This window comes from Canis lupus, chromosome 27, assembly GCF_011100685.1.
Source record: "Canis lupus familiaris isolate Mischka breed German Shepherd chromosome 27, alternate assembly UU_Cfam_GSD_1.0, whole genome shotgun sequence".
NCBI classification, from domain to species: Eukaryota; Metazoa; Chordata; class Mammalia; order Carnivora; family Canidae; genus Canis; species Canis lupus.
The window spans coordinates 32533392-32545739 of NC_049248.1; the positions used below are offsets into that span (position 1 = coordinate 32533392).

At 33.3% G+C, this 12348-nt stretch overlaps 1 protein-coding gene across 1 annotated transcript in view; it reads right to left on the reverse strand.

Moving 5' to 3' along the window:
* The window catches only part of ABCD2 (ATP binding cassette subfamily D member 2), a 68140-nt gene that overhangs the window by 33043 nt on the left and 22749 nt on the right, over positions 1-12348 (reverse strand). The window contains exons 6-7 of the mRNA XM_038577276.1: positions 11810-11904; positions 7202-7347 (exon numbers count right to left, since the gene is read on the reverse strand). Of these exons, the coding sequence (XP_038433204.1) occupies positions 7202-7347; positions 11810-11904 (241 nt within the window). The remainder of the gene's footprint in view (positions 1-7201; positions 7348-11809; positions 11905-12348) is intronic.

Below are 12348 nucleotides of genomic sequence, written 5' to 3' on the forward strand. Positions count from 1 at the left end.
ATGACAACTATTAAAATCCTAACTGGTTTTCAAAACCTAGGTCAAATGACACAGTGTTATATTGTGGTTTATCTCATTTTGAACATCTATGGCAAGACTTTCTTGAGGTGTATTAAAGTTGGTTGCATGCTTTTGTTTATAACCAAATTTAACATAAGCTCCACACTGAAGGACTGTCTTATTCATTGTCTATCTTCCATAGTATCTAATAGCAGGGCTTTATAAATACTTAAAATTACAAAGAGTAGAGTATTGACAAAGAATAAAGTATATTAATGTTCCCAAAATATGAAGTATGATATCTGATATCCTAGCCATTCCAGTCCCTTCTTCTTTTTTTTCTTTTTTCTCTTACTTAAAAAAAAATGTTTAGTTAAATTTAATTTGACCCTTATAATACAACCCTTCTCTCATTTCCTAACTCCGTTTCTCATTTCTCATTCCTTCTCTCATTTCTCAAACTCCAAAGTCAAGGATGGACAGAAATTTGCACAAGTTACCTTTTCAAAGAAAATTATGGGAAGTCTAAATCTATGTCAGATTTGTTAAATGTAAGTATTAAGGCATAAGTATTGAGTAGTGAGAAGATCAGGGTTAAAATTTCTGTCCCAAGATATTTCTACCACAGAAGGGCAGTGAGAGCAAGAGTTCTGGGAACAGAATTACTGGGTTGGTGCCCAATTGGAGACCGTTGCTGAAGAAAGATATGTATATAAAGGATCCTCTGGACGATTAAAAAGAAAGAAAATAACACAAAGGAACACAAGATTTTGCCATCTTTTGTCAATAAACAACTATTTCTTCTTTCTTCCCTCCCATTCTTCCCTCCCTCCATTCTTTCCTCTTTGTTTCTCCCCTACTCTCTCCCTCTCCTCACTCTCTTTGCCCCAACCCCCATCAAAATGTTTCAATTTCCTATTTTGATGAATGTTAGCTTATAATAGTACTTTGTTAGCTGTTGAGCTAACCAAATAAAAGAATAGGCTTTTGAGACTTTAATGGCTGAAGTTAGAGACATACTACAGAATTACTGGGTGACTAATGGGTCATAAATTAGTGGATTAGTGAATGTAAAAGCAGAAAATCACAAATCTACCCTAAGGTAGTTGGGAAGACAGAAATTCTGCACCAAGAATTGACAAAAAAAATTCAGGATCTGTATCCAATTGGAAGACTCTTCCTGAGGGTCAAGATGGCAAATGATGGGGAACAATGAGTTTCAACCATCAGTTTGAAGATTATAGTACAGTCATATTATGCAGGAAATTGTCTTGAATAGCCTAAAATTGCCCAAATATTTTTTAAAGTCACATCTGAGCAACACTAAGTATTTTACCATATATTATTCCATAGATTTAGAGTAGCTAAATCTATATTAGAGATGAAATTTTTCTTTGCTACAACTTATCAAATATCCTAATAGTTCTCATACCCAGTCATTAATGAAATAAGATGAGAGGAAGCTGTTTTGAAACTAATTTATCTAACACAACTTTTTATTTGTATTCTTGAACTAAGCCCAGATTTTCATTTATCTGGTTCTCATTATTAACACTGTTAAAGTATTAGAAAACATTAACTAGAATAATATTGCGGAAGTTTCACAATTTCTTAGGAATTCAGGTTGTCCAGCTTACAAACTGAGCCATAGAAGCATTCTCTGAAGATATGTTTTAAAATATAAGTGTCCAGGGCAGCCTTGGTGGCTCAGCGGTTTAGCACCACCTTCAGGCAAGGATGCGATCCTGGAAGCCCAGGATCAAGTCCCATGTCAGGCTCCTTGCATGGAGCCTGCTTCTCCCTCTGCCTGTGTCTCTGCCTCTCTCTCTCTCTCCCCCTCTCTGTGTTTCTCATGAATAAATAAAATCTTTTTAAAAAAATAAATAAAATATAAGTGTCCTAATATACTTAATTAGAACATTTTTTTTCTCTGAGTAGTTCACTTTTTTCTTTTGTATATGAATGACATTAAAACATTTTAACAAAATCCACTCCTTTTTTTACCCATGAAAATAACAATTAATGTACATTTAATCACTGCATTCATCTTCTATCAAGAAGCCTTTCAGTTATAAAAAGTGAAAACAGGGAGATAATAAAGTCTGTTTGTACCTTATGAAGTTTATTTTGTACATAAGACTCAATTCCATATTCACTTGACAGTTTTTTTCCTGCCTAACTAGTATGTAACCAATATTCTGTTGCTATAAATTAATGTAACAAGCCATTAGATAATAATACTCATTAATGAGAATATTCAAAGAAAAAATGTTTAGAAATGCCTACTGACAAATATTTTGAAAGAGGTTTGTAGCAGCTTTCTTTGAAATCATAAACACGTAAGATTATTTTCAAGTTTTCTTAAAGAAAATAACAGAATTTAGAATATAAAAAGTAAATACTACATTTATTATATCTTCTTGGTTTACATATACATTTAAATTTTATGTTTTTTTTGCAAGATACTGGTCTTATAAAAATTTAAACATAAATATGAATTTTCATGTTTCTAGAAGCTATATAATCAAGATAAAATGACTTTTAATAATAATTATTTTAAAACACTTTAGCCTTAAAAAATAGTTTTCATTCTCATTTCTCCTTAACTAAGTTGCATTTGGCCTTTTGCTTAGGCAACAGTAAATTTCATAACTAAGAAAAAGTTTCCCAGTGATTTATATTTGTTGCAAAATAACACAGGTCTCTCTGAGGGCAAACACTGGAATTTATGTATTTTCTTTTTTTTCCTGCTTTTAAAAAATCTGGTAAAATACACAAAATATAAAATTTGCCATCTTTACCATTTTTATGTGTACAGCTCAGTGGTGTTTTTTTCTTGTTTTTTTTTCAGCTTTATTGGGACATAATTAACATATAACATTGTATAAGTTTAAGGTATACAACATGTTGATTTGATATATATAGCAAAATGATTATCACTGAAGTGTTACCTGCTGACCCTATCACCTCACATAATTATCATTACTTTATTGTGGTGGGAACATTTTAGACTTACTCTCTCAACAACTTCCAAGTATATAATAGGTTATTGTTAACTGTAACCACAATGCTGTGCATTAGATTACCACAATTTATTCATCTTCTGACTAGAATTTTGTATTCCAGACCAACATCTACCCATTTCTTCTACACTCCAGATCCTGGTAAGCATAAATCTATTCTCTTTTCTGTAAATTTTTTTTTTTGATTCCACATGTAGGTGCTATCATAAAGTATTTGTCTTTCTTTGTCTAAATTATTTCATTTAGTATAATGTCCTCAAGGTCTATTCAGGTTGTCACATGTTCTCTTGGTTGAAGTTTCCATTGTATATATAAAGCACATCTTTTCTTTCAATTCAACTGTCGATGGACCCTGAGGTTGTTTCCACATTTTGGCTATTTCAAATAATGCTGCAACAAATATGGGACTACAGATTTCTCTTTATCATCTTGTTTTCATTTCCTTTAGACATAGATAACCATAGTGGTGTTGCTGGATCGTATGATAGTTCTATTTTAAATTTTTTGAGGAGCCTCCATACTGTTTTCCATAGTGGTTGAACCAACTTATATTCCAACCAATAGTGCACAAAGATCCTTTTTTCTCTACATCCTTGCCAATACTTGTTATTTCTTGTATTTTTGATAACAGTCATTCTAACAGCTGTTAGATGATATCTCATTGTGGTTTTGGTTTCCATTTTCTTAAGGATTAGTATGTTCATGTACATTTTGCCCATTTGTCTATTCAAAAATGTCTATTCAATTCCTCTGCCCATTTTTATTTAAATCAGATTGTTTGATTATTTTTTGCTAGTTAGTTGTATGTGTTCTTTATATTTTTTGGATATCAAACCCTTATCAGATACAAGATTTGCAAATATTTTCTCCTCTTCTATATGTTGATGTAGTCCCACCTGCTGACTTTTGCTTTTGTTGCTTGTACTTTAGGTATTATAACCAAAAAATCATCTCCAGACCAACACCAAGGAGCTTTTCCCCTATTTTCTTCTAGGAGCTTTATAGTTTCAGGTCTTACATTCAAGTTTCCAATCCATTTCAAGTTTATTTTTGTGAATATTGTAAGATAGGGTTCCAATTTCATTTTTCTGCATGTGTTCATCTGGTTATTCCAAAAACATTTATTAAAAAGACTACCCTTCCTTGTTTGTGTTGTCTTGGTTCCCTTGTCAAATATTAGTTGACCATATGCATGGGTTCATTTCTGGGTTCCTTTGGGCTTTTTGTTTTGTTTTGTTTTGAGAGAGAAAGCACACATGAGAGGGCAGAGGGGCAGAGGGAGAGAGAGAATCGTAAGCAGGCTCCATGCTGGACATGGAGCCAGATGCAAGGCTTGAGCTCACAATCTTGAGATGATGACCTAAGCTGAAATCAAGACTTGGATGCTTAACTGACTGAACCACTCAGGCACCCCTATTTCTGGGCCCTTGATTCTATTCCATTGGTCTATATTTTTATGCCAGCATCATACTGTTTTGATGACTACAAGTTTGTAATATAGTTGCAATCAGAAGTGTAATGCCTCCAACTTTGTTCTTTCTCAGGATTGCTTAGGCTATTCAGGACTTTTTATGGCTCCACACAATTTCTGGGATAGTTTTTTTTTTTCTATTTCTATGGAAAATGCCATTGGGATTTTGACAGGAATTGCATTGAATCTATAGATGGCTTTGGATAGTATAGACATTCTAGCAATATTAATTCTTCTGATCCATGAACCTGGATAACTTTCCATTCTTTTGTGTCTTCTTCAGTTTCTTTCATCAAAGTCTTATAGTTTTTAGTATACAGATCTTTCACCCTCTTGGTCAAATTTATTACCAAGTATTTTATTGTTTTCCATGCTACTGTAACTGAGATTTTTTTATTTCTTTTTCAGATAGTTTGTTAGTTACAGAAACACAGTTGAGGGCAGCCCAGGTGGCTCAGTGGTTTAGCGCTGCCTTCAGCCCAGGGTGTGATCCTGGATGGAGACCCAGGATTGGGTCCCACATTAGGCTCCCTGCATGGAGCCTGCTTCTCCCTCTGCCTGTGTCTCTGCCTCTCTCTGTGTCTCTTGTGAATAAATAAGTAAAATTAAAAAAAAAAAAAAGAAACACAGTTGATTTCCATACATTGAATTTGTATCTAACAATTTTATTGAATCCACTGATTTGTTCTGAATGTTTTGGTAGTGTTTTCAGGATTTTCTAAATGTAAAATCATATCATCTGCTACAAAAACTCTACTCTTGTACTCTCCCTCTTTTATGTTTTTAATATCACAACTTACGTATATTAACAAATTATACAGGTTATAGTTACTTTTAATACTCTGTCCTTTATACTAATATGAACACGTTTAATACATCATCATATTAGAATTCTGAATTTGACTATATATTTACATTTACTGGTGTTGTATATTTTCATGTTACTAGTTAGCCTCATTTCAATGTCAAAAACTCCTTTCAGCATTTCTCGTAAGGCAGGTCTAGTGTCAATGGATTCTCTCAGCTTATGTTTGTCTACGAAAGTCTTTATTTCTCCTTAATTCCTGAAGGATGATTTTGCTGGATTATGCACTTTTCTATGCCTTGGAAATGTCTTATATTGCTCAGGTCACAGCTATATTAAAAAATTGTATCTTTTGTATTATATACGAAATCTAAAATAGCTAAAAATATAAAATTTATATATATACAAGTTTATTTGAATTGAGAGTAGATTCTATAATGGAATATTTTCCTCATGACTCTATGCCTTATAATCTAAATAAAAAAACCTTAAAATCAGTGTATTTAACACATTAATGTCTGAAACTTAAACTTTGGCAGGATGATTTAGTTGTCAGATTCAGAAGGTTTCCCAAAAGACTTTAAAGCATATAGAGGAAGAGACAATGATTCTGGTGTCACAAAATGTTATCTATTTTATGTTAAACTTATATAAGAATTCATGACACTGCTCACATCCAACATTTTTTTATTGCAGTTCTTCATTCTTCTATACTTCAAGTAGCTTCCTACTACTAACATAAATCTTATTTTATTTATTTGTTTTAATTTTTATTTATTTATGATGGTCACAGAGAGAGAGAGAGAGAGAGAGAGAGAGAGGCAGAGACACAGGCAGAGGGAGAAGCAGGCTCCATGCACCGGGAGCCCGACATGGGATTCGATCCCGGGTCTCCAGGATCGTGCCCTGGGCCAAAGGCAGGCGCCAAACCACTGCGCCACCCAGGGATCCCCATAAATCTTATTTTAAAGCAAAGAACTCCAACAAAACCTCATATGCCTAACTACAACGTGGCGTAAAAATTAGACCAGTGGGCAGGATGATACAAGCATTTTTTGACAAAAGGAAAGGGGCAAGAGAGACATGTGATTGTACCAAACTTGATATAACTTTTATATTTGTCCTGGTTCTGTACTTCCAGTCTAAGTGCTCTATTAGGTTACACAGAATAGTCTTCTAATACAGTAGGAGTGCTCTGTGATGTCTGCCTAACTCAGGGTGATAGCAGATGGAAAAGATGAGCATCAGTGTGTGTCTCTTCCTCAAATTTCATTTTCTTTCACCCACAATAAATATTCCAAATCCTCAAGTATAACTTTGTATTTAGATGTTTCTAAATTGTTACAAGGAAAGATGGCTAAAGACTTCAGAAGAAACAATATTCCTTTAAAATATTTCTATGCTTACTTTACACTCATTCTTAGCATAATTTTTAAAATTAAGGTAGTTTCATATCATTAATAATATAGCATAAAAAATAATATAGCATAGCTGTAATAAAGACTATTTTATGGAGGCTCTTGAATAATTTTAGAACATATACAGATTGATGAAGAGATTAGTATGTTATCTAAGTATAATTTTGTCTGTTAGAAGAGATAATCTACATCTCCAGCAATCAAATTACTCTTTTGACCTGGCTGCCATTCCTTGAGATTAGCATTTATAGTCTTTGAGTGCTCATTATTTCTATATAGATGTGAAAATAAAAAGAAGTGGTATTGTCTTAGAAATTCTAATAATCAAAGTGATATTAAAACTTTTTGGATAACTGAATTTTTATTTCCTTAATAGTTTCTTTCAATGAAAACATGCTTAAAGATTATAAATTGAGGAGACTAAAGAATCAAGATAATTCAAAAGCAAAGTGAAATTTTCTTGGGATATAAAATATGTACCTACCTTTGTGGAATATAGAACATATGTTGAGGAGGTGGTTTATAGAGGACTCCTTCATACACAGGCCAGAGCCCACTTAAAATTCTGAAGAGAGAACTTTTTCCACAACCATTGGGACCAGTTATCAAAAGATGCATTCCTTCTTGTACCTAAAGTAAGAAATAAAATTACAAACTGCAACATTTAAAAATGATTTCATTTGGCAGCATTTAAAAGTGTTCATTTTTTAAAAACTTTCAAATATATGATAACCCCAGGATAGGCAAGGATTCAAAAAAAATATGTCAGGCTGAGAACATCAAATCTGGCTTTTGACTATGCTCTAAAGCTAAAAGCATGATAAAATAATCCAACTCCAAAGGAAATGGATCTTCTTGGAATGAGCACTCCTTTCTAAAATTTCAATTGAGGTTTTGTCATCACATTCTAGATACATATGTGTAAACACAGCCACATGGGAAATAAGAACGTTTACAATTTTTAATTAAAATACATTAAATTTTACTTTATTTATATTAATATTTGGTTAAGTTTATATTGAATTCAAATACAACTTTGTTGTATTTGTCAACTGGATTTATTAGCTACTAAGCAATGCTAAGATCCAGCCGGGTAGTTTAATTTTATACTTCAGCAGTCTGAAATGTTACACAATCACAAAACCCCATAATCGTAGAGATGAAATGATTCTAATTCTGTTTTATTCATAGATGGAAAAAATACATTTACCAAACCAAGACAGAGGAAAGAAAGAGGATTATAATTTAGTCTCATGTCTAGGAATGAATTAAAACATATATATATACACACACACACATATCATATATATGTATTTATATATAAAATATATATATATCACAAGTTATTTATCCATTATCAAGTGGATGCTTCTCTTTAGAATCTTCCATCTTTTTTGTCATTTAAATTTAAACAGTTAAATTTCATGAGTTCCCATTCCACCCAATAGGATCAGGTAGTTATCTTGGTTTGATACTTAAAGAGTATTGGAATGAACAAGGAAAACGAGTAGAATTTAAAAATTTGCTCCAAGAACAGATTTAACATTTCTAAGAACAAACAATATTTTATAATGGTGATTAAAAAGTGAATATAAAAAAAAAAGTGAATATAGCATCAAAGTATGAGAGGCCAAAACCTACAGATGCTTGTAGATAAAGCTTTGTATATATGGATGCAGGTATCTAAGTATTAATGATATAAAATATATTATATTGAAAATTCAAAGATGAAAAACATTATATTACTTGGATTATGTCAGTATAAGGGGTCAATTCCATGTCTACACATTGTGTCTAATGCACACTGAAATCTTTTTGTTCAAAGAAGGTGGTGGAGAGAGGGAGGAAGGGAAGAAAAAGAGAAGAGTTGGAACAGGGTTAAGATAAAGGAACTAGGAATGTATATAATAAGTATACATAAAGCAAAAATGGTTCAGATGTATATTCTGTCTAAATAATTAGACATTTCCTCAGTAAACACCAATTGAATAGTTACCATGTGCCAGACATTCTTCTAGGCACAAGGGATACAGGGCTACCTAACACAAAGTCTCTGTTCTCATGGAGCTTATTCTAATGGGAAAGATGGCAATAAAGTTGTGAACAAAAGATGAGGTGGTGGTAAATGATATTATAACAAAAGAAGAAGGATGTGTTTGGGAAAGATGGTGTATTGTGGGATTGGAGGCAGTGGCGGGAGTGAGGAGCACTTTTTTTGATTGGGTGGTCAGGAAAATCCTTTTTGAGGAGGTATTTCACCTGAGCCTGGGTGACAGGGGAAAAACAGGAGGAGGAAGAGCATTTTTAGGTACTAGAAGCAGCTGCCACAAGGACATAAGACAGGAGTGAGACTGAGTCTAACCACTTTACTAGGGGCGCCTGGGTGGCTCAATTGGTTAAATGTCTGCCTTCAGCTTAGGTCATGATCCCCAGGGTCTTGGGGTTGAGTCCACTTAGGACTCCTTGTTCAGTGGGGAGCCTGCTTCTTCTTCTCCCTCTGCACCTCCCACCCAGCTACGTGCTGTCTCTCTGACAAGTAAATAAATACAATCTTTTTTAAAAACTTAAAAAATAAAATTTTTACTGTAGATCTTTTTTTCCTCCCTAATTGTAGCCAAACTGAAAAGCTATTTTGATAAAGTTCAAAGAAAATCCTGGGAAGAGCCCCCAAAGGAATTAATTTTGTGATTGGCTGTGCTCTTTCACTCGGGAGAGAGTTAAGGAAGTTTAATTTTGTAGAAGCATAAATACTTCCCAAATGATTTTTTTAAAGGTATGTGCCATGGCAAGAGGCATATTCACAAAATATTTTAATAGCATCATTCTCTATTAGGAATTCTCAGAAATTTAACACATGTTAAGTCATAATAGAAGCCTTTTCTACATTCGTATTATTTTAGTGGCATAAGTTTTCTTATGTTTAGTAAACACCAAGAGTGAAGCAAAAATAATTCCCCCATTCATTGGATTTTCTAGTCCAGTTTTATTATTTTTAAAAAGATTTTATTTATCATGAGAGACACAGAGAGAGAGGCAGAGACACAGGTAGAGGGAGAAGCAGGCTCCACGCAGGGAGCCTGATGTGGGACTTGATCCTGGGACTCCAGGATCACGACCTGGGCTGAAGGCAGATGCTCAATCACCAAGTCACCCAGGTGTCCCTCCAGTTTTTTTTTTTTTAAAGATTTATTTATTTATTCATGAGAGACGGAGATAAAGGGGCAGAGACACAGGCAGAGGGAGAAGCAGGCTCCTCGTATGGAGCCTGATGCGAGACTCGATCCCGGACCCCCGGATCACACCCTGAGCCGAAGGCAGAGGCTCAACTGTTGAGCCACCCAGGTGTCCCACTTCTCCAACTTTTTAATTCCACAATGTCTACAAAAGGGTGAGAAGGTTTTCATCTAGAAATCTGTTTGTCAATGCATACAGAGGAAACAGAACTTTTATTAAATTTTAGGGACCTGACACTTTAAATAAAACTCTCGGAGCCAGAAAAATACCAATTATCATAAAGTGTACTATGTTAACATGTATCTTTGTAGAACCTCAAAATTCATGACATTTCCATTGGATTAAATATTTTAAGATTCATTTTTTATAAAAAAAAATTAACCTTGAATTTTTTCACAGAAAGAGTGTGATGTATCTATAATAATGTAGTTAGTAGGTAACAGAATTCAATGACTCTTACTCTATTTAGTATATGGAGCAATAAGAATTGATATTTAAAACCTAACCTGACAAATTCTATATAAAAAGTCATAAATTAAAAATTGCTAAACTATTAGTGGGTAATTAAACATTCCATGTATGCCTCTTCAAATGTCTTCTTTCAAATCTACTGAAGATTATGGTGCATCATTAACACCTAATAGGTACTCATTACCACATCCAAATAATTAAATCACTCTGTAGGTCTATAAATGGAAAAATAAAGCCTAGCCAAATTGTAGTTAAAACACAATTTCTCTTATATTTACAATTTATTTATTTATTGTATAAGATTTTATTTATTTATTTGACAGAGAGAAAGCAAGTGAGAGAGAGAGGGAAGGAGCAGGGTGGAGGGGCAAAGGGAGAGGGAGAAGCAGACTCCTTGCTGAGCAGGGAGCCTGATGCCAGGCTTGATCCCACCACCCTTGGTTCATGACCTGAGCCGAAGGCAAATGCTTAACTAACTGAGCCACACCAGGTGCCCCTCTCAAATTTATTAACACAGAATTTTCCCATTGTTCAGTACTTATCATCTTCCAGAACCCTTAGTCATTTGAAAACGCACCTTCAATAATTAAACCTAGACACTGAATTCCATACTAAAATCATGAGTACATGTATTGTCATGTTTTAATTCTGTTACCAAGTCCAATTATGTCTTTGTTTCAACTACAATTAGATGCCTGCATTATAGTCATTAATGCTTATCAGCAAATTGTTACGTACTTGAATTGCAAAATGTATGTTGAAGTTTTACAATGCTTTAAATTAGGGCCTTAGGTTTATTAAGCAATTTTTACATCTTGGTTTTTATTATCAAGACATAGAACAATAAATAACAAATACCTCTTACTCTCAACAAAATTAAAAACTAAATTCCAATCCATGAATCCTTTATTTTTTTCCAAATGGAAGATGTGATTATTGGAAATATAAATTAAATTTAGAGAAAGAATATACAATAACAGAAGTAAACTTGCTAAGGACCTCTTTCCTTATGTTTTAGTAAGTATATTACAACATAGACTTGCGTGCTTTGAATAATCCCTATAAGGAAAAAATTAAAATTTATTTCCAGATATTAATTTCTGAGAAATTTTTCTATTGTTCCCAAAAGTTACCTTGTATAGACCCTCAGTGCACTGAGAAATTCTGATTTTCAATCTGGCAAAAAAAAGCAGTAGAAATCAAATTTCTCTTTCTCTGCTTTCTGAGGAAGTAACTGCTTCTGTAATTGAGCCACTATGCATACCTTTCTTGATTTCCCCTCCTTTCCATATGCTCCTCCAAGTATTTAACATAAAGGACATGAATTCTGAGTTGTTTTGTATTAGTGTGATGGCAACAATCAGAAGATTCTTGAATATCATCTTACTTTGAAGTTTAGCCTGGAAGCCACCACTTCTCCGGTTGGTGTAATTATGGGAACATTTTCACAAATAATTCCATGATCCACATCAATAACTCTTCCTAAAAGTTGAGGAATAGTTTAAATTATAAAAGCTATTACAAGTTTCATCTACATCTAAAGCAAACTTTAATGTAAATGTGGGCATTCTGACACATATATTTGGAAACTGTCTCAGAAATATGATTTTACAGTAATCTAATGTCAGTGTCATAATGAGAGGATAATGAGATAAGCTCTGTCTCATATAACTCAGCCATATTCTTTACAATTACTTATTTCACTAAATTGACCTTTCCTACAGAAAAAATACAGTGCTGCAAAAAGGGAATTAAGACAAGGCATAGTACAATTTTTAAAGATGTGATAATCAAACTCAAGTTTAAAAACAGAATAATGAAGAACAATAAGATGTTAGCTCTAATTCTGTATTTGAATTCTAAAAGCAAACAATTCATTCTGCCATATGTGCAGTTTCTAAAAATAATGCTAGAAATTTGTCCTAA